Consider the following 23,145-nt stretch of genomic DNA (forward strand, 5'->3'; position numbering starts at 1 on the left):
CTTCTCTTGCTGTAGTTTCCCTCACCGCACAAGTATGTGATCATGTGGAGGGCAGAGTAGGCAGAGGGTGTGTTCTCTCTGGGGGGAAAGCATTGTGGCCCCAGAACCTGCAGCATTTGTGGGGAGGTGGCCAGAACAGCTCAAAAAGCAAGGCAGCCACCAGTAAATCAAGAAAATTCTCCTTACCCGTTTTTGTCTGCCCCCCCCCTCCAGTTTTATTTACATGCCTCTTCTCCTGATTTGATTCTTGCCATTTCCTCTGGCAAGACTTGGGCTGTCGCTTACAAAACCTGGGAAGAGACATGCCTTCACCTTATGGGCCAATTTTGGCCTGCCAGGTTGTTTTGCGGGTATTTGCAGGCAACTCAAGTTCTTTCAGAGTGTGAAGCGGTATATAGATATGTGATCTAGTTGACACTGTGTACTTTGAATTTCAGAAAGCTTTCAACAAGGTGCCTCATCAAAGACGTCTGTGTTAAGCTTTGCAGTAATGGAATAAGAGGTTCTCTTGTACATCAGGATTTGGTTAAGTAGCGGGAAGTAGAGAGTAGGAATAAATGGGCAGTTCTTTGAATGGAGGGGTGTAGAAAGTGGAGTGCCTCCCCCAACAATGATTGGTATTTGACCTTGCACTTTTTAACTTGTTCATGAAAGATGTAGAGTTAGGGGTGAGCCGTTGAGCAGTGAGGTGGCCAAGTTTGCTAGCAATATAAAATTGTTCAGTGTGGTGTTTGTATTTAAGCGTGAAAAACTCCAAAAGGACCTCTCCCCATTGAGCAAATGGCCCCCCAAAATGGCAAACGCAGTTCAATCTAAACAAGTGCAGAAGCGATGCATGTCAAGAAGAAAAATCTCAATTTCACTCATGGGGTCTGAACTTGCGGTGACTGGCCATGAATGAGACCTTGGCATAGTGAAGATTGTGACCCAGAGTGCGGGAGCCATGAAAAATTCAAATCCCATGCTGGCTTTCATTAGGAAAGGAGTTGAAAATAAAACTGCTGGGATCATAATGCTGTTATACAGATCTCTGCTGTGACATTTGGAATACTTTATACAGTTACAGTCACCTCACCTAGGATATTGCAGAGCAGGAAATATCAGAAAAGGGTGACCCAAATGATCAAGGGGATGGAGCAACTCCCCTGTGAGGAAAGGTTGCGGCATTAGGGACCCTTTAGTTTATAGAGAAAAGGTGACATGAATGAAGTTTATAAAATTATGCGTGGCAGGGAGAAAGTGGATAAAGGTTTTCTTCCTCATAACATGATTTGTGCGCAGTCAGTAAAGCTGAACGTTGGAAGATTCAGGGCTTCACACAGAACATAGTTAAACTACCAAGTAGGATGGCTTAACACGGGTATTTGACAAATTCATGGAAGCTACTAGCTACAGTGGCTATACTTTGCCTCCAGAGTTGGGCGGCAGGAGCAGTTCCAAATACCAGTTGCTGGAATCCTCAAGAGGGGAGAGTGATCTTGCGCCCAGGTCTTTGGGGGGGTTTTCTATAGGCATCAGGGTGCCCACTGTGAGAACAGAATGCTGGACTAGATTATTCCTGACCCAGCAAGCTCCTCTTAAGCAAGTGACAGGCACTTAATTGCTGGTTGTTTGGCAAGCACTGTCTTGACAAGTGTCAGTCTGATGCCATTAATACAGATGACTGACAAGTGAGTAGTGTCAAAGTGAGAGGGAGGGGGTTGAGATGGAGATCTGGTCTGCCAGAGCAAAAAAGTTACCCAACCCTTCATTATATCATGCAAAATCCCCACAGCTTGCACGAGTCCTGTGCGTAGCTTGCTATATGAAAGGCTAGCATCTTCAGCCATGGCCATGTTGGAAAACCACTGGGTGGTGCCTCTGCTTCAGAACATCCTTGGCCAATGGTAAAGGATGATGGGAGCTCTAGTCCAGCAATTTCTGGAGGGTCACTGGTCCTCTGCCCTCTTCCTGCACTTTAGAGGGCTCTGTGGCTAAGAAAGGCAGGTGTGTACTCTCATCTTCTGTGAAGCAGGCCTTGGGTGCTATGTTTGTACAAATGCTGGCTGCTATTACCTAGTCTGTTTCTGTGTGTAGAGAGACAGCAGACTGGACCTTCATTTTGGCGAGCAAACTCTGGAAATACACACAACCAATAAACTCAGCTAAAGAAAAGGCCATTCCCTTGGCATGTGTGATTTTGGTCTCTGGAAGTTGGGGGTGGCAAATATGCAGGAGGGGCTTAAAGTATGCAAGACAGCCTTTTTTGGCCCAAGGTCTGCAACGGCAAGGGGACAAATCAGGCCGACAAATAGGCGGGGTAATGGCTGCTGCTGGCTTAGAGGGTCCATGAGTAGTATTGCAGAGTGGAGACTAATTCCAGGGACAGCAGAGGGAGCAGAAAACTACTGCCACAGTAACCAAATAACACCAAACTCTGGCACCCTCCCCTTCTGCCTGGAGAGAGTGATTTCAGAGCAGTTAGAAGCCGCAGTCCCTTATTGCTGCCTTCCAGACAAAATTGCATTTATCAGAGTGAGTGGATCCTCTATGACCCACTTCCTAAGCGACAAAGCAGGGGAGGGGGTGCCTCAGGTGTACCCCCTTCCCTTTTCTGTAGGCACTCTTCCTTTCGCAACTCCTGGATGTGCACAGGGTGTGGAAGTGGCACCTTGCTTGTGATGCTCTTCTGCTGCTGCTGTACACGTAGACAGACACACACCCATCAGACAAGGCAGCGCTGCTCTGATACAACTCTCTTTATACACATTTTATATAGAGATATATAAAAAAAACTTCTAAAAAATACCAAAACAGTTTTACCCAAACGTACCAGCTCAGACATGGGGGGCTGAGGAACAGAATCCTCCTCCTCCCTGTTCAGCCCAGATACTTATGGGACAGATCGTGGAAATCTGCCTTAGGTAGTGTGCCAAGTCCTGGGGTGGGGACATTCGTCTTTCCCCTAAGACAGAGTCTCCTTTTGTTGCTTCTCCACCCTGTTTTCCCCAGGTGCATCAATATTCTTGTTGCGTCGAGACCACATTACTTCTTACAGGCCAAAGTATGGAGGTGGTGGTCACCTCCCAGAGAGTAGTGAGGGGTATCCTTCATTCACTAAACCCACCTGTTCCCTGCCTCTTTGTTCAAGCAGCTCACGTAGGTCCCTCTATCACCCCAAAAGGAAAGTAGGTGGGGAGCGGCAGTGAGATGCAGTCGTATTTTCCAAGAGCAGCCATTGTCTGCAGGCACCCAAACTGTATTCCAAGCACCTTTGGGAAACGAGTCTGGCTCTGCTTGTAAATGAATCTGGAAACAGCTGTTTCCTTTGGCACCGGTTTGCAGGCCCTGGGGGGCAGCGAGAGGGCCAGGCTATGCAACAACCTCCCCCAACCTCCCGCTGCCCTCCAGGTGCATTGGATTACAACTCCCATCAGCCTCCGCATCACCTGGCCATGCTGGTGGGAACTGTAGTCCAAACACCTAGAGTGTGTGTGCAGTAGGTTGGGTGAGAAAGCTTAGCTGCCAGCAAGGACAGGTTTTCAGGTAAGGTTGTCATGATCCAAGCTATATAGGTGGGGGCTTATTTGAGAGTTCTGCCTGCTGCCATCCAGTGCTCTTAGACAAACAGGCACTGTCTTTCCTCCCTTAAGAGTGCAGCACTGAGCAACGACAGAGGGAAATTAGAGGGGAGTGTTGGCAGCAATAATATTTTTCTTTTAAAAAAAATCTTTTGGTACAAAATTAAAATCCCCAGGAGGGAAAAGGTGCCCCTCTTCCCCCATTGGGGGAAAAAAGGCAGCGCACCAAAGCTGCCAGATGTGGGATGGAAAAGCAAAGCCACCCCCACCCGTTTCCCTCAGATCATAGCGATGCTCTCAGGGTTACAGTTAAGGTGAGTTGAGGTGCTGCTGCTGCCTGGTGATTTGCACCCCCTGCTGTTCGAATGCTGCAGTGCAGCCACCATGGTGTCATTGGAGACGGCACCAAACTCGTAGGTGAAAGTGCCGTAGAAGATGAGGATGTCAATGACGAAGACCCATTCGCAGATGGCAGCCAGGTGCTGCAGGAGGAAGCTCTCATGGATGAAGAAGATTCCACCTGTGGGAGAGTCAAGGAAAAGTAGGCATGCCTGCGGAAGGTGGGTTGGCTTGGCTGGCTTTGTGATGGTGGCAGAAGATGCCTTCTTTGAGCACGAGTGGGTAGAACTGGGACTTACTATTCATTAAGCTATTGCATTTATACCCCACTTTTTCTCCAAGGAGCTCAAGGTGGCATATCCAGTTCTCCCCTCTTTTAATCCCCACAACAAGCCAGTGAAGTAGGTTAAGCGGAGAGGTAATGGCTTGTCCTCAAGCTGAGCTTCATGGCCACATGGAAATTGGAACCCTGGTCTCCCAGGTCCTTGTCCAACTCTCTAATCACTACACCATGCTGGCCCTCTAGTAGACCTCTGGATGTTTTCCAATCGATTAGAATGGCTTTCCAAGTCCTATCTAGCCTCAAAGTAACGTTTGTCTCCTCAGTTATACTGCTAAAATTAAGAAAGCTACCAGCAGATTTTCTTGTGTGAGAGGAGGACAGCTACATTAAAATTCTTAAAACAAATTCTATACACAGTCTATATACAGAAGCAACCTGTTTTTAATTTGGAGTGTGAGTCTTTCACACCTGGCTCTGGCTGGTATATCCTGGATTTATAGTTTAAAACAAAAACAAATAGACCTGGCAAGCCTGAAGTCCGTCCACTCTTGAGACATGACAGAAAGAACTGATACAGCCACCTATTGGGCTCTGGTGGTGCTTTAGGACTCCATAGGCCCAGGCTGTGGAGCCCACCTTCCTAAAACTACTAAACAGGATGGGTCTGGTCAGCACCTGGTTGGGAGATCACTTAGGAACCACCTGGACACCTCCTAAGGTACCATTTATAGGAAAGGATGTAAATACAGCAAACTTGCATCTGGCATGGGGTTACACTCCAGAGATGGCACAAAAACAATATTGCCATCTGGAGCTGGTGCACCAAACAGGTATTAGCCCCTAAGCAAGGTTTGCTTTACTGGGCTCTGGGAGGCTCTCACAAGATCTTGCAGAGCCACCCAAGTTCCCGCAAGATCTTGCCAGACCCTCCCCAGAGTCTGATGAGCAAAACAGAGCTTAAAAGCTTTTTCCATGACAGGAAACTCCTGTGCAAAAAGAGCTTTTAAGCTCTCTGCCTTCCAGGCATTTAATTTGTGTAATTTCAACTGGCTGGCAGTCAACTGCATAAAGTTACCTGTGTAAAAAAAAAGTTTTGGTTTGAGAGGTCATGACCACCTTAAGGATCTATACGTTTGGCCAAATGTGACAGGGAACTGAGATGCCTGTGGCGAATGGGATGTGTGCAGAGGATGAGGGGCTGGCTAGCTGGCTGCAACCGCTTCCCAGAGCATGAACAAACAAGATCTTGAGCCCAGTTTGAAGCAGTGGATCAGAGAAGCTTCCTGAAACTACGCCCAGGCAATTAATTGTGTGTGTAAACTACAAATGCCTAAAAAGTGTGGGAAACTTTGGCTCTCCACGTGTTAGTGAACTACATCTATTGGCACCAGTGGCATCTGGAGGGCCAAAGGTTCCCCATACCTGCCCAAAAGCTTAGATAGCATACTTGTGGCTCTCCATATGTTGCTGGATGCAGACTCCCCCCAGCCCTTGCAGCCAGCATGGTCAGGGGACAGGAGTTAGCTGGGAGGCTGCAGGTCCTCTTGTCTCTGGCCAGAAGAGAAGCACAGGGCCAGGGTTGGGGGCACAGGTATCAAGAGGGCAAGCTGAAGAACCACAGGATAACGCAGCCATGGTGAAGCCCTTCAAGTGATCACCTATCCCAGGAGAAAGGAAATCCTGTGTGAGAAAGGAGGGGATTCTCTAGAGGAATGGGTGTCCCCCTGTAGCGCACACTGCCACCAAGTGGCCCGGCCCCTGCCACCAGAAAAGGATACTCAGGACAAGGGAAATTAAGGCCACAGTGGTAAGGAAGACACGTAGATGTGCCATCCAGAAGTCCAGGACAGAGATGGCAACATGGTAGGAGAGGACACACTGAAGGCAGACAAAAAGCAGGCCTGCCGGGAAGGCCACACCGGCTCCGATGTAGTGAAGGGATTTGGCATAGTCCACCTAAAGCACAAGGAGAGCCCAAACACAGGTACTGGAGCAATCATGTTCCATTGTGGAAGCCTGACCTTTCCCATTATTATTTTTAAGAAGACAGGTCTCCTCGTTCCATTTTTAGGCAGTTAAGAAAAATCTTCCATCCTGCCAAAGTGTCATGGGTTCACCAAGTCAAATGGCATCTTCCCCTACACCTGCTGGCAAGCAGGGGCCACAATCTACAAAGGAAATTCTCCTGCACAGCCTCACTACAGTGAAAATGGCTGTGTCAAGAGAATTTTGCTTTGGGGGAAGGCTCCCGCCCCAGTCGCTTCAAGCCACCCCCTCCCTCATTCTATCCCCCAGTCAGTAGCTCTCCAAAGTGCATCTCCTCCATGTGTGCATTAGGTTGTTCCAAGGCAGAGTACAAGGGGTGGGGCTGCCTTTGCAGATGGTACATATTGCCTAGGGTGACTGGATAAATAAAATCCTCTGTCCTCTGCTTCTTGCCCTGTCCACCCCCGCTATGGGCCATAATCCAGCCTTGCCAGAGGCAAGGGGTCACTCCAGGTGAAAAGGAACTCAACTATGTCACTCCCAAATGGGAGCTGCTTTGAAACCCAGTGCTGCCTCCCCAAATTTCTGCCAACCTGGAAATTGCCGACCACAACCAGGCCAGCAGCGTTGGTACAGCCTGTGATCAGCGCAGTTGTGTTCACCCAGGAACTGTGGCTCTGTTCTATCAGCTGCCCATAGCGCAGGAAACAGATCACCAGCACTGTTGGGGGAAGCAAGAGAGATTAAGGAGAGGGCACCATGGATTCTGCTCCAAGTTGTAAGACAAACACTCCTTGGACATACCATGCAGCACAGGGTACAGGGGGCCCCTTCATGCCCACACAAATTAGCAGCAACACTCTATATGCACTGCAATTCTGTGGAAGTACAGGATATGGCCCTGGGTACAGAGCCCAACTTCTTGAAAAGGTCATCCTTTTTTTTTTATATAAAATAAAGCATGCTTCTCACTCTTGCCACTGCAAAGATGTGGGCAATACCTGCTGGAATCCCAGCAGCCAGGGGCAAGAGTGAACACAGGCTTCAGTGGGTGGAAGATTTGGTTCCCTTGTGTCTTCCGTGACTCAAGAGCCACAATAAGTTAAATCAGGCATAGGCAAACTCGGCCCTCCAGATGTTTTGGGACTACAACTCCCATCATTCCTGACCACTGGTCCTGTTAGCTAGGGATGATGGGAGTTGTAGTCCCAAAATATCTGGAGGGCCGAGTTTGCCTATGCCTGAGTTAAATGGATTCTTTCCAATTAACATAGGTCAAAGAATTCAGTTTTACTTGGTGTAGACCACTTTTGATTGCCTGGTCACAGAAGTTTAAAATTTCTCCCTATTCCCCCACATTTTTGATAGCAGAATGCTTTAAGGAAAAAGAAAGAAAGCCCCTGGACTCAAGAGTCGATCAGCATAAAAATGTGTAGAAAGACTAAGCAGATGTGGATGTTTCCAGGAAGTTATCTGTCAACCTTCAGGATGCCCCAGGATGCAAGACAGACCCTTGAGCAGTGGGTTGGGGTTTCCCTCAGTCCCCAGCTCTTCACAAGACAACCTTTAGCCACATTTGGCAAGCAGAAGCCGTTTCCTCTACAACCAGGCCAGCTTCCTGTATGCCCCTTGAAGGTCAGGCACTTGCTCTGGAAAAGCCTCTATCTCAGGGGCTCGTATCCTGGGAAGATTATGCTTCAGGAGGGAATGGATGCTGTCTACTGATGCTGGCTGGCCAGATGTGAAGAAAGGGGAGAAGCAGCACTTACCCATGAAAGCCCCAATATTCCCAATAAGACTGAAGAGACAACTTTCAGGAGGATACGTGCCACATTTACTGCAGGGGGAAAAGAATGAGAATGTTAGCATGGCTGAGAGAAACCAGCAAAGATGCCTTTGTTCTACACATTTGCCTGGATGTTGCCAAACTGATGGACTTCTGAAGTCATTGTAAGACGGCACAACTGGGAAAACAGCTATTTCTGACCAAGCCAAGTACAATACGAGAAAAGGCAAGTAAGAGGTGACACGACAGAAGTTTATAAGATTATGCATGGCATATAGAAAAGGTTTTCTCTGTCTCATAACATTAGATCTCATGGGTATCCTATGAAGCTGAATGTTGGAAGATTCAGGGCAGATAAAAAAGAAGACGTCTTCATGCAGTGCAGAATTGAACTATGGAACTCACACCTACAAGAGGCAGTGATGGCCACCAATTTAAAAGAGAATTAGACAATTTAAAAGGATTAGACAGATTCACAGAGTGGTCTTGCGCTTGAATTCTGCTTGCAGGCTTCCTCCAGGCATGTGACTGGCCACTGTGAGAACAGGATGCTGGCCTAGACCTGTTATTGGCTTGATGCAACAGGTTCTTCTTATGTTCATATAGGCAATGCCCAGTTTGAACTCCAGCCAGAACTGGTTCACCCACAAGGGATGCAGGGGTAGCCTCTGTGCCCAGAACAGCTCCATTGCAATCCATTACAATTTTTTCCCCGCTCACCTGATCAAAGGGACATCCTCCAAAGTGCAGCAGCTTTTGGGGTATCCATGCTTGGCAGAATCAGCAGAGCAGGACTCATTATATGACCTGCAACAGTTTGGACAGGTTAGCGGGCAATGTAACGTGCTCCAAGAAGGGGTACAAACAAGAAACTGGGCCAGTTTTGCAGGACAAGGAATGTTAAGAAGCTAACAAGACTAAGAACGTATGAAGTTGTCTTATATTGGGTCAGACCACTAGTCCACTTAGCTCAGTTCTGTCTACACTCTCTATTCTCTAGGATTTGTTTTCAACAGGGGACATTCCCAACCCTACCAGGAGATTCTATGGTGCAAATCGGGGACCTTCTGCATGCAGAGCAGCTGCTCTCCCCCTGAGCTAGGACTCTGTCCTCTTGCTTTATGGAAGGACTTACCAGTTCTCAACAGGACACACATGGTGGTTCATTACTGCCATGGCATACCTGTGAGAGGCAGAACAGAAAAATACAGTTAAGGGTGGACTGGACATGAAAGCATTCAGACCAAAATGTGTGTGAACATAGCACCCAATGGGGCCAGATCAACAAATACAAATTATATTACAATTGTTCAAAGATTATATCACCTATACCACCTGAAGCTGACTTTCCAAAAGCGAAGCACATCCAATTAGCTTTGTATAACTCAAAGCAGACAAACAAATAAGCTTTAAAAGCCTGCAACGGGATGCACAAGAATGGCAACAGAGTTCTGGAAGGTGTTCAAATCATTCTTTTTATGCCAAGAACAATTCAGGTTTACAGGCAGCAAACATCTTTTAAGCTGTTCGAAGTAAAAAGAAAAACTTGCCCCTAAGAGGAACTAAGATGAAGACAAATGTCTCCCTTTCCCCTGACCTATCAGAGGACCAGTGTAGGTCTTTAAGGCAGCCAAGGAGGATTCAAAGGACTCTGCCTCTCCCTTCCCTATATGCTAGTAAAGGCACTGGGAAGGAGCTGGTGTTGCTCCTTAAACTGCTTAAACCTGCTGCTCTGGAATCCCTTGTATCCCAGCCCGAGAGTGTTTGCCCAAAGCCCTGCTCACACACTCTCTGGGTGCATTTCAAGCTCCCATCTGTGTCCAGAGGTGACACTGGAAAGCATCAAGTGCCCCAGGCAAAGAATTGCAATTCCTGCTCCACTGCTTTTCCCCAGGGTAAGCAATAAAGCAGCAGTAAAACGTGTCACCCCCAAGACTGGAAATTTCCATCACCAAGGCAAAGGACTTTGAAAAATTTCCACAATCCAATGTGCTTTGGGAACTCTCAACCTGCTCTCTGCTTTTGGGTTGTTTACCCAGGAAACTGGCCCTGCTGAGAAGAGATCCAAGCTAGGAGGGCTGTTTCAAAGAAGCATCTGGGAGTCAAGATAAAAATGCAACCCTTGCTCTCCAATTCGCCTGCATGTTCAGCTTCAGCAGCCACCTCCAATTTTAGGCTGACAAATTACTACTGAGTTCCAGCCAGTTGCAGTCTGTGTTCAGCGAGGCTCTCAGCAGGAGAGGATTCCTATGTTTGCACCTAAGTATGTCTGAGGAGGGAAGCTGCTTCCCTTGAGAGAGCTTCCTTGGGGACACGAAGCCATTGCAACAAGCCTAACCCAGAACAGATCCGAGGGCTGATGGGTCATAATAGCAGGAGAGACTTGTAGGCAGCCTTATCTTCCCTGCCACAGCTGCCTGTCCAAAACGCTACAAGAGAACCACGCAAAACCAGCCTTTCAGGCCTATAGGCTCCTGTGTAATGTTGTTCCACATCAATGCCAAAAACACTTAACTTCTCAGCAAATACACAAATCACAGGTTGCAGTGGCCAGCTGATTTGCTGTGGCTTGAAACCCGCCCCCCCCCCCAAAGCAAATTCCTGCTCCCAGGTTGTTTATACAGGGCTGTAGTTGCCACAGAAGATGGTTTGTGTTTGGGTTAGGACTCCATATCACTGTGGGGACATTTCCACCCCATCTGTCTGCCTGTGTCTCTGTGGGATTCTATCAATATCTGTGCTTCTGTCATAGAATCAGAATTGTAAAGCTGGAAGGCACCCCAAGTTCATCTAGAACAACCCCAGGGATGAAGGAATATCATCTAAAGCATTCATGACAGACAGCCATCCAACCTCTGCTTAAAGACCTCCAATGAAGGAGAGTCCATAACCTCCCAAGGGAGACCATTCCACTATCAAACAGCTCTTGCTTTTTTCTGCTGGACCCACATGGAACAGGTGGCTCTAGATCAGACCCTGTCTGGAGTCTTGTGTCCAGTTCTGGGCACCACAGATTAAGAAGGATATTTACAAGCTAGAAGGTGTGCAGAGGAGGGCAACCAGGATGATCAAGGGTCTGGAAATCAAGCCTTATGAGAAAAGAGAAGACTGACACGGTGTCTAATTTGGATCAAAGCCTGGATTCTGTTAGAAAAAACAGACATACTGGATTTAGAGAGCTTGGGTAACAGATATGGGTGGCATGCCTACCTTGGTTAAAGGTAAAGGTACCCCTGACCGTTAGGTCCAGTCACGGACAACTCTGGGGTTGCGGCACTCATCTCGCTCTATAGGCCAAGGGAGCTGGCGTTTGTCCACAGATAGCTTCCGGGTCATGCGGCCAGCATGACTAAGCCGCTTCTGGCGAACCAGAGCAGCACATGGAAACGCCGTTTACCTTCGCGCCGGAGTGGTACCTATTTATCTACTAGCACTTAATGTGCTTTTGAACTGCTAGGTGGGCAGGAGCTGGGACTGAACAATGGGAGCTCACCCCGTCACGGGGATTCGAACCACCGACCTTCTGATCAGCAAGCCCTAGGCTCTGTGGTTTAGACCACAGCGCCACCCGCGTCCCACCTACCTTGGTTACAATAAAGTAAAAGTCCACAAGGGTTCACCAACCATATTGTTAGAAGTGCTTTGTATAAGGTGTGGACTAGATACCAACCATTACTGGAACCATATACACCATGGTGGCTGTCCTCGCTCGAGGCGTTCACAGTCAAAAAACTAAATATGGAAAGTAACTGGGCAACTTACAGTCATTTGAGGAGATAAGGCACCATCTTACTGATTGGCTCCAATACCACCAATTAAATAATGTTTTCAATTCCGATAAAAAAAATAGGCTTTGGAAAGGAAGAATCTAAATTACAAAAAGTATTATTAAAAAAACAATAAGAAACTATGATCTGATACTGGAATGGGACCTAAAAGATGAAGAAATAAAGGAAGTAATGGTCGAATGAGCCTAAGACATCGGCCATGCAATTCAAATAGATCAGTGGGAAAGGCTCTTGAAGATCGATATAAGATTTACCGCCTGCTACTCCATCAAAGAGAACTTAATGAAAATGTTCTATAGGTGGTACATGACACCTTCAGAACTCGCCAAAATAAATAAGTTAAAATCCAATCTCTGTTGGAAACGTAAGGAGGTGGAGGGGACTATGATGCATGTATGGTGGGGCTGCGAAAATGTTAAAGAATTTTGGGGATGTATCCACAAGGAGTTAAAAAAGGTGTTCAAATTTTCTATAGAAAAAAACCCAGAGGCGCTTAGTAGGAAAGGATATTCCACAAGGTAAGAAAAGATTATTTTTATATGCAACAGCTGCAGCCAAGCTTTTACTTGCAAAGAATTGGAAAGGAAATATTATACCTACAAAAGAAGATTGGATATGCAAACTATCTGAATTTATAGAAATGGTGAATGAAGTTAACAGCAGCCATAAGATACCAGACAAATCAGAAACTAGGGTTAGAATGGCAATGTTTTGAAGATTGTATGATTAAACACTGTTCTAAGGGCAACATGTCGATATGTATAGATTGCTTGTAAAGTAGAACTAGAAAAAATTACTATATTAAGAATATTAAGGATGAGATGCATAAGATGCAAACAAGAATTTAAAGATTAAGGGATGATGAGTATTGGGGGAGGGAAGCCACATGGATGTATTTTTCTTTTCTTTTTATGGTTATTATTTTGTATTTCTGTATTTGTGAGTGATTAGTGTGCTTGTTTTTGAAAAATAAAAATAAAAGAGAGAGAGAAGAGAAGACTGAGAGGTGATATGACACAGCCATTTTTGAATAGCTAAAGGGCTGCTATATGGAAGGCGACACAAGCTTGTTTTCTGCTGCTCCCGAGGGGTGACCTGAATTAATGGATTCAAGTTACAAGAAAGGAGATTCTGACTAAAAATTAGGAAGAACTTTCTGACGTTAAGTGGAACAGACTCCCAAAGAAGCGGACTCTCCTTCATTGGAGGTTTTAAAACAGATGATTGGATGGCCACCTATCAGGGATTCTTCAGCTGTGATTGCTACACTGCAGGGGGTTGGACTAGAATGATCCTTTGGGTTCCTTCCAGCCCTACAATTCTATGATTCTGCAATGTTTCCTCAGCTGCATGTAGTCCACATCACAAGCAATCATTAGTAGCAGCCGCTGTGTAACTGGGACCAAAAACAAGGGCACTTTCCCCGAAGTGCTGTTAACTGAGCTGGCTATCCAGAGCCGGGGCCCAGAGTTGGGAAACATTAAAGCCCTTTCCACAAAAGCAACATACAGCACCACCTTCCATTCTGTCCCCACTGAAATGGAGGCATGCTAAAGGTGTATTACAGGCTTCTCCAACCCAGCCACCCTCCAGGAGTTTGGGGCTGATGGGAGCTGGTGCCTAACACACCTGTGAGTCTCCACTTTGGGGGAGACTGGCCTGCCTGTACAACAGCACACAGCAGGGTCCCTGCCACAGTTTTCAGCAAACATGTTGTGGCGCACACACCACCTTTTATGAGGCTGGAGAGAACTTCCTCTCAGTGGCTGCAGGTGGGAACTGCAGGGTAAGCCAAGGACACAGCCTATTTCTGAGTCCTTGCAGAGCTGAAGACAAGATGTTATAGTGGAACTTATGCCTGTCCCTCCAGCACCAGGGCTGTTACCCCCACAGCTGCTGACATTTCTCAAAGGGGAAGCTTTCCCACCTTGGTGCTGTGAGGAAGAGCAGCCAAAAGCTCTTAATAATACTACAGAAGGGAAGATTGCCCTTACAGTGATCAGTGTGCCTTTTTGTCAGGCAATCAGGCCCTATATGATAAAGACATGGTCCACCCTGGCCAGAATACCCTGATCTACTGTAAAGAATAATCAAAAGTGTCGCCCAAGTGCTGTTTAAACTGTAATGGGGCAAAACCTCGGGTCAGCAAGATCTATCACAAAAAGCTAGAACTTTTATTCAGAGCACAGCTTTGGGACAGATTTGCTGAGTTGCCTTTGGCAATCTCCTAAATAGAACAACAGTTCAGGGAGAGAAAGAACCTGCTGCTTATTTGCTGGAAGCCACAAGCCAGCCAGCGACACACACTTTCCAGGCTAATCATTCATGCAGAACACAGGCAGACATCAAGACAGCTCTTACACAATCCATATTCCAGTGATCGAGAAGGCAGAGAGGCTAATGGGGAGGATGATCCACGCTGTCATTAGTGAGTGCAAGTACACAACAACATGTGTGGTGGGGAGGGGAGGGGAGATTCGGATGAGGGAGGGAGGGGAGGGGGGAAGGAAAAGAGGAAAAGGGAGGGGTGGGTGGGCACTCGCTACAACTGTAGGCCTCCAACTGGAACCATCAGAAGGCACCTGGTGCAATAAAAGAAAAAAAAGTGTGGGATTAATCTCAGCTGAACCAAAATTTAAAAGAAAAGATGGGGTCAATCTGGCAGCATACCCAAACCACTTTCTACCCCCATCTCTAATCAGCAGCATGCATGCACAAAGGCCTTCCCAGTTTCCTCATTAATTCATCCTTGACCTTAATGCCAAGGCAGAAGAAACACAGGATATTAAAATGTAAGAAAATAAGTACATCTGCATCCTTCGTGGACCCTGCCTCAATCCATGCAGTTCTGAGACTCTAGAGCAGGAGTAGGGAACCTTTGGCCTTGCAGATGTTGCTGAACCACACCAGCCCCAGCAAGCATGACTGGCACACCTGGAAGGCAAAGGTTCTCCACTCTTGCTCTAGAGCAGCCTTCTCCAACTTGGTGCCTTCCAGGTATTTGGGGCTACAACTGCCATTACCCCCAGCATCATATATATGGCTGGGCTAACAGGAAGCTGCAGCGTGAAACATCTGGAGGGCAGCAGCTTGGGAAGAGGAAGTTGCTCACTGGCCAGCTGCAATTCTCAGCTAAGCATCAGTCTTCTCCCCCCCCCCCCCCGCTGTGCTGCATGAAGCAAGGTCTTTGCATTCAAGGGGTGCTCGTGAACTGGAAATGCCTCTTTCAGATGGCATGAAGTCCAGGCATGCTAAAGGTGACAGCAAGTCTGGATTATACAAACTCAGCCCACAGATGGACAAGCCCCTCTGCCGCTCCCACAAGTCTACCTTGGAAGACTGTCCTTTAATTGACAACTGTTTTGTCTCTCTCAGCCATTGCAAGGTGTTTTTTTTGGGGGGGGGGATCCTCTTTCCATGCATGACAAAAGATTCCAAGATTGCTATCAAGCTGATCACAACACTCCTTCCATGCACACAAAGGAAGCATCATTTAAGGCTTAATGCAACAAGTTATTGTTGTGAAATAAAAAGTGGATTAAAGGTAAAGGTAAAGGTACCCCTGCCGGTATGGGCCAGTCTTGCCAGACTCTAGGGTTGTGCGCTCATCTCACTTTATAGGCCAGGAGCCAGCGCTGTCCGCAGACACTTCCGGGTCACGTGGCCAGCGTGACAAGCTGCATCTGGCGAGCCAGCGCAGCACACGGAACGCCGTTTACCTTCCCACTGGTAAGCGGTCCCTATTTACAGTGGTGCCCCGCAAGACGAATGCCTCGCAAGACGGAAAACCCGCTAGACGAAAGGGTTTTCCGTTTTGGAGGTGCTTCGCAAAACAAATTTCCTATGGGCTTACTTCGCAAGACGAAAATGTATTGCGAGTTCCTGCAGGGTTTTTTCCCTCCCCCCCCCCCTTCCCAAGCCGCTAAGCCGCTTATCAGCTGATCCGCTAAGCCGCTAAACAGCTGATCCGCTAAGCCGCTTATCAGCTGATCCGCTAAGCCGCTTAACAGCTGATCGCTAAGCCGCTTATCAGCTGATCCGCTAAGCCGCTTAACAGCTGATCCGCTAAGCCACTTATCAGCTGATCCCCTAAGCCCGCTAAGACGCTAATAGCGCTAATCCGCTAATGGGCTTGCTTCGCAAGACGAATAAACCGCAAGACGAAGAGAATTGCGGAACGGATTCTTTTCGTCTTGCGAGGCACCACTGTATCTACTTGCACCCGGAGGTGCTTTTGAACTGCTAGGTTGGCAGGCGCTGGGACCGAATGACGGGAGCGCACCCCGCCGCGGGGATTCGAACCGCTGACCATGCGATCGGCAAGTCCTAGGCGCTGAGGTTTTACCCACAGCGCCACCCGCGTCCCCTAAAAAGTGGATTATCCATGCTCAAATACATAATATAAGCCTCCAGGCTCAATTTAGTCACACTCCGTCCTCATTAAGACACATCTAGTGGATTAAGCCCAAGGAGACTGGCTGAAGGTTTAGAGAAAAGTAAAACAGGTTGATGTGCATAAGAAGTCCTCAGGAACAGTATTCTTGTAGTTCCAAGAATATCACAACGCAGCCAGCCAGTTGAAATTGCACAAATTAAATGCATGGAAGGTAAAAAATGACAAAATAACTCATCTAATTACAGAAGAATATAAAATTGTTATCACCCACCATCACTAATATAGAAAGTCTTATAAAACGTACCTGTCCCTGTGTGCATATTTCCTGTTCTTCCTGTAATTAGATAAGTTAGTTTGTCATTTTTTTCCTTCATAGATTGACCCTTGGTTCTAAGCTAATAATTGTGTATTGTCTACATTTTACTACTCCATAAAATATTTCAATCTGGGATATGAGTCCACAAAGACTTCAAGGAACAGCCTCTCAAGTTTATAGCTCAGTTGTAGGTGACTGATGCAGTGCTGTGGGTTTCACAGAAATATTTCCTATGCAAGTTAGGGTAATTCGCACAGAGTCTTTTACATCAGAAAATGTTGATCCTCCTAGAGACAGAACTTAATTTTGATTTATATTACTTATATTTAGTAAACAAAGTCCGGCCCCCCACAAGGTCTGAGGGACAGTGGACTGGCCCCCTGCTGAAAAAGTTTGCTGACCCCTGCAGTAAGGCAAAACCTTGGGGGGGCGGACTACATTTTGAAAAATAATAATGAACAAATTCCTATGCCCCACAAATATCCCAGAGATGCATTTTAAATAAAAGCACACATTCTACTCATGTAAAAACACCAGGCAAGCCCCACAAATATATTTTCTTTGCAAAGAATAACCTGGGTAAAAGGAGATCCTTCTTGGTCATCAAAATAATTCAATGTCCTTCTACTAGGGTACAAGGTGCAGGTACTGGAAAGCCAACACAAGTGTAATCTATTGATCCATCTGGCTAACCTTTCATTCCTATTTTATGCCTAGTAACTAAGTAATCTCTGCAACTGGCTCAAAGTACCTGTCAAACATTTACTTTAAACAGAAGAGGGAAAACTGGGCTGCCCAGTGATTACTGCCACCCCTTGTTTGCTCCTGATGGAATTCATTTTTTGTGCGATAGGAATGGTCTGGGCAGTTATATAATGGGAAGTTGCTTTTTAAAATTACAATTACTGTGCTGTATGGGTCATATAAATAAGTATTTTTTCTATAATATTAAGAGAAACATCTGAGAAACATGTGGTGTTCCCTCCAAGGCTCCATGCAGTTTTAAAACAATGTGTTTAATTAAGATTTACAGCAAGCAATTGCTTTGCAGTTTTCTTTCAGCAGGATGTAAAGAAATGGACAATTCTGACTTAGAGCACTGTTTTTAAATTGCTCTATATACATACCTGCAGTTCTGATTGCATTTACCTAGAGCCTCTTTAAATTTTCCAGAAAATATGACTAATCTGGTATTGATGTGTTTCAGCTTGCAAGGCTTTGTAAGTTAAACATATCAAAGATCCGCACACCTTCCAAAGTAGAAGAACTCAGTGCACCCATGAGTGGTTCTCTCATTTGTTTCTGTTGGTGTACTTCACCTTGGGAATCTATCTAGTTCAACCACCCCCAACCTGGTGCCCTCCCAATGTTTCCAGCTACAACTCCTATTAGCCCCAATCAGCACATTTAAGAAACTAAAAAGAATTTGCCTGTGAAGTTAACTAAGAGTAGGGGAAGAATGCACACATGTTGAAAAGTTGTTGAATAATACGAAGTAAATAATAAACAAATACTGCTCCCAGACTTGACAACTTTGCAGCCACTTCTGCCTTAAATTTTATGCAACGCACAGTACAATACAAGGAGCTCCCCAAACACAGCTTTGTGCCAACAGCTTTCAACCACATATGAATCTATGTTGCCTCCTTCACTTGGATTTCTAGTAAAGAATGCACCATTTATTCTGGGATCCTAGCATGCTTCTAATGTAGCAATCAAAACTGGTTTCTTACTTTTCCATGAGAAACAACACAGATAAGGATTAAATGCTTGTTACTTCTTCACCTTCATCAAGAAACAGCTGCCTGAAGCCTCATCTTTTTTTATCTGCCCCATAAGACAACTCAGTTCAACTCCCCTTTCACTCCTTCTCCAGTTCCTGACTGCGCTTTCTTCAAACATTGTAGGGTGGGGTGGGGTGGGGTGGGGATAGCTTTGCTTAGCTGCTTTTCTTTCAGACTATGGTATGCTACAGTGCAGTTAAACTCAGTAGACTGACACCAGGAGGAGACAGAGTAAAGAAACATTTACTGACGCTGTGCAGCTCTTACACCAAGTGGTCTCAGTGCACTGGGTTCAAACTTCTGCTGATAAGACCCAGAAACCATCAATTCCCCGCTCCCGCTGACCCAGTCTCGTTTCTCCTATCAACAACAGGGTTAAATACTACAGGTAAAGTTAGCGTAACCCAGGCATGTCTGAAGTCCATTTCGGGAGCCTAATTTGGCCCCCGTGGAAGTATATGTCAACAAATTTGGGGTTAAATCCTTTAAAAAGCCCAAGAATTCTTTAAAAAAGCTCAACAACTTTGGTCAGCCCTCACACATGTTCACTTCATCAAATCTGGCCCTCTTTGAAAAAAGTTTGGGCACCCCTAGTGTAACCCAATCCACTCTGACCTTCCACATTACACACCAGGCTGCTGCTTGCCATAGCTTGGGCTACCTGTAGCCACCCCAACCAGATGAAAGCCAGCCTGGACCAGATGGAGTCACAGTTTGCAAGCTGAGTGCCTGTGCCATGTTTGCAAAGGCCCAGTAGGGATACACAGCACCCTCCTCAGCCACCCACCAGCTGAGCAAAACAAAGTGGACAATAGGGTGCAGGTGAAACATGCAAATGCATTTCACAGCCGTGCTTCCTAAAGTATCCGATGGGATGGGCAACCAGCGATTCCACACGCATACACACACAATGTGCCAGGGACCGATACCATACTTGGTGCCTGAAGCGTCCCACCAACCTGGTCCACCACATCTGTGCAGCCTTGCTTATTTATTGACTTATTTGTTGCATTTATGTCCCACCATTTTCTCCATGGAGCGTAAGGTGGCTTACATAGTTCTCCAGCTCCCAACAACAACCTTGCAAAGTAGGATTAGGCTGAGAGGCAGTGACTGGCCCAAGGTCACCAAGCAAGCTTCTTGGGCGAGTGGGGAAAGGAACCCTGGTCTCCCAGGTCCAGGTCTGTCACTCTAATCACAGCACCGTCAACTGATTCCCTAACAGCCCTGACCGCTGTGGGGGGTTGGGGAAAGAGGGCTCAACCCTGTGAAGCGGTGACTGGCCCGGGGGCCCCGAGGGAGCTTCGTGGCCGAGTGAGGATTTGGACCCTGGGCCCGAGTCCAGACTCTCGAACCACTTCGCGCTGGGGAAAGGAAGGCGGGCGAGCGGGGCGGGCCCCGAACATGACCGGGCCCCGGAGCCCAGCCTTACGGCAGCAGCCGCCCGAGCGAGGCGCGGAGGAAGGTCGCCCGGCCGCCAGGCCCGCGAGGCGGAGGGGAGCCCACGGGCAGCTCAGCCAGCGCGGGGGAGGGAGGAGCGAGCAAAGGGACCGCCCTGAGGGCCAAGCAGCAGGCAGTCATTCAACAGGGCCAGCTCTCCTCAGCGGAGGCCCCCAGGGCGCGCGAAGGAAGGGAGAGGCGGGCGGCGAGGGGAGGGCGGGGAAAGGCCCCTGCGCCCCCCCCGGTTACCTGGTCCCCGCCGCAGACTGACGAGGAGCACCGCCGCCCTCGCCCCCTCGCAGACCTTTAAAAGGGCCAGGCCGGCCCCGCCTCGTACCCCTCCCTCTCATAGCTAGCCCTCATATATAAGCACACCGGGCGCAAAGGGCGCTGGGAAGTGTAGTTCACCTCGCCCCCCACCCACTCCCGCCTTTTTTAGCGGAAGTAACTTCCTCCTCCTCCTGCAGTCGTCACCTTCTCCCTCAGCGGCAGAGATACGAAGGATAGACTGGCGCATCTTACTGCCTCGCCAGGGAATTTCCGAGTTCGCGGCGCCCCTCCCGCTTTTCCTTTTTCAAAACTCCCTCTCGGGGCGGAAGGGGCAGAGAGCAGCAGCAGCAGCAGCGTGTTCATCCGAGGGAAGCAGCAAGGGAAAGAGGCAGTGTGGTGCAGCGGTTCGAGTGTCGGAGCAGGAGCTGGGCGATACCGGGGTTCAAATCCCCAGTCGCTTGGTCGTGAAGCTGTCACTGAGTGGCGTTGGGCCAGTCACTCGCCCCCGGCCTAGCCTACATCACAGGATTGTTGGGAGGTCAAAATGCAGAGGAGGAGAACGATGTATTCCACCTTCAGCTCCCTGGAGGAAGGGCGGGATATAAATGTAAAAATAAAAATAGACGTTCTGCTCTTTCCAATTCCAGTCGTATTTTGAGGGCTATGGGAATGGTTTTTCAAAAGTCCCTTCTAAACGTTTTAAAAACAACTTTGCGCCTTCAAATTCCAATGGGAAAGACAGCTCATTCCTCCTCACTCTTTTAAAACTGGTGGAAGCATGTGATACTCTCCTTTTAAGAGTTTCCTAGGTCCACCGACTCCTCACTCCATGCAGAACACTTGGTAGGTTGCAGCAGACGTGGCTCACTTTAAATTGCGCTCGCCTCGAGAACCTCCCAACCCAAATCCAGTGCTCGGTTGCGCCCGAAAGACGCCTTGATTTCCACGGAGCACCATTTTAGCAAGTTCTAGCTCACAATTTATTTCCTCGCATGAAATAACACCTATTCGAAAGAGCACAAACTCTAGTAGTTGCCTGTTGCTTATGGCTGGGCATGCGTGGAGCCACAGCAGCGACTTTAAAACCTTGTGATTTCGAGACGAAGGTGATTGACTATATGGGACTGGCAGAGATGACTGGCAGAATCCGTGACCAGGGGAAAGAGACAGTGGAAGAAGACTGGAAGAAATTTAAAATTTATCTTAAAAATTGCTGTAAAATTGAGGAGTGCTAAGATGTTAAGGTGTTAAGAAATAGAGAATTGCAGCTGTAATCAATAAGTTAAAGAAAAACGAATCTAATGAAAGTGAATTAAATAATTAGTTAATTGGAGGGTTGCTGAAGAAATGTAAAACAAGGATGCAGAAAAGGGGAAGTCCAGGAAGTAAGGTGCATGAAAATAAGATTATGAAATTATACATGTTTATATGTTTGTATGTTTTTGTTTTGTGTATTGTTTGTTTTTATTATGTGTTTGGAAAATTAATAAAAATTTATTTTAAAAAAAACAAAAACCTTGTGATTTCGCTTCTCCTACGGACAGTTCTCGCTTCCAAGAAATCGGAAACTGGACGTGCGGACGTCAATCTATCAATAAATCAATGTGACGCATCCAGTTCCGCCGTGCCGTTCGCGGCAGCTGCGACGGAAGCCCTAGGGAGCCAAAAATAAACAAATGCCCACCCTGTTAGCTCTGTCACCCGTGATGTGGACGTAAAAATCCTCTTCGAGTATAAGGGAGCTTACTCTCGCGTAAACAAACAAAATCCTTCCAGTAGCACCTTAGAGACCAACTATGTTTGTTATTGGTATGAGCTTTCGTGTGCATGCACGCTTCTCCAGATTCTTCTTCGTGTAAACAAGTAGAAGATCGACGCTGGAAGCCCCACCCCCGGGCATCCACGTGCTACACCCGCCGAGCGAGCGCCCTTCAGATTTCTAACTCCTATTGGCTGCAGCCAAAATTGCCAATTATCAAAGGATGATGGGAGTTGTAGTCCAAAGAAGAAAATGCTCCCGAGCAAAGCTGATTGAATGAGCTTCCAACTTTCCTGCTGAGGTGTCCTCTCCTTCCCCTAACTGCCACCACAGGGTCATCTGAAGATCGGCTTGCACTCTGGAGAGGGAGGGAGAGCACAGAAAAGTCTGGAATGTTGCCCACCATTCAGCTCAGCCGTCTGCCCCAACCCTTCAGATGTTTTGGACCCATCAGACCCACCTGGCACAGTGTTACCAGACTTAAGGGGTGTATCTTTAATGGCCTAACTTCCCTTTTAAGGGACTCCAAGTTCGTTATTGGTCAGAGATGAATGAGCTGAAGGCAGATCTTTATTCTGTTGCAACGAAGTCCCCCCACCTTTCTTAGGAGACCAAGAACAAAGTATGTCACATATTTTAAAGCAGGCACCCCCAAACTCTGCCTTCTAGCTGTTTTGTAACTACAACTCCCATCAGCCCTGACCACTGGTCCTGTTAGCTAGGGATCATAGGAGTTGTAGTCCCAAAACATATGGAGGGCCAGGATGCCTATGCCTGTCCTAGATCAAATGGGAAATTCTGCCTTAAAAGCCTGGATGTTAGATTAGAAATATCCCAGGGGCAAAAGAGAAGATCACATGTACACTTTGGAGAAGGCATGCCTTTCAAAAAGAAGAAGTAAAAGGGAAAGTAGCAGATATTTATCCTCCAAACAAAGGTAACTAATTGGGGGGGGGGGGGGCAAGTGTGCCGAAGGTCAGGTCCAAAACATGGGAGGCTCCAGGCAGGATTTTCTGCCATAGCAAAGTCGAAGGAGAGGCAGTGTGGTGCAGTGGCTAGAGTGTTGGACTGTGACCTGGGAGACCAGGGTTCAAATCCCCCCATGGCCATTAAGGGTGACGTCGGGTGTGTGTGTCAATCAGTGCCTGCCAGAGTAACCTACCTCAGTGTTGTTGTGGGGGTTAAACGAGGAGGGAGAGAACCATCTGTGCCACCTTGGGCTCCTCGGAGAAAAAGGCGGGATATAAATGCAATAAAATAAGCAGCCTTAGAGCATTTTCCGTGCTTCTCCTTCTGGCTGACAAGGGAGGGAAGAAAGGCTCTTTGCGGTTCCATCCCTTGGCAGTTTCCATGCCAACCAGGGATGCCAGGGGAGCTTCTCCAGGTAGGGCTTGGTGTGGCTGGAGCTGCTGAGGCTGCGCAGGGCCTTCTCCTCCCT

The 23,145-nt window shown here is 47.4% G+C and overlaps 1 protein-coding gene across 4 annotated transcripts; it reads right to left on the minus strand.

The window, feature by feature from the left end:
* Positions 1–2,723: 2,723 nt before the first annotated feature.
* TMEM150A (transmembrane protein 150A) lies at positions 2,724–20,064 on the minus strand. Of its 4 annotated transcripts, none has more exons than XM_028741203.2 (9): positions 19,928–20,047; positions 16,443–16,472; positions 14,104–14,324; positions 9,090–9,137; positions 8,675–8,761; positions 7,938–8,005; positions 6,762–6,889; positions 5,961–6,138; positions 2,724–4,080 (listed from the first exon to the last, which is right to left on the minus strand). In XM_028741203.2, exons 3-9 carry the CDS (start codon positions 14,166–14,168, stop codon positions 3,839–3,841), a joined length of 816 nt encoding a protein of 271 aa, XP_028597036.2. In that variant the 5' UTR covers positions 14,169–14,324; positions 16,443–16,472; positions 19,928–20,047; the 3' UTR covers positions 2,724–3,838. The 4 variants fall into 4 exon arrangements, with proteins under 4 accessions (XP_028597036.2, XP_028597037.2, XP_028597038.2 ...); XM_028741204.2 differs by lacking the exon at positions 19,928–20,047 and adding an exon at positions 19,262–19,713; XM_028741205.2 differs by lacking the exon at positions 16,443–16,472 and having other exon boundaries at positions 19,928–20,064.
* Positions 20,065–23,145: the final 3,081 nt, after the last annotated feature.

The sequence above is a fragment of the Podarcis muralis genome, chromosome 7 (genome assembly GCF_964188315.1).
Source record: "Podarcis muralis chromosome 7, rPodMur119.hap1.1, whole genome shotgun sequence".
Taxonomy (NCBI): domain Eukaryota; kingdom Metazoa; phylum Chordata; class Lepidosauria; order Squamata; family Lacertidae; genus Podarcis; species Podarcis muralis.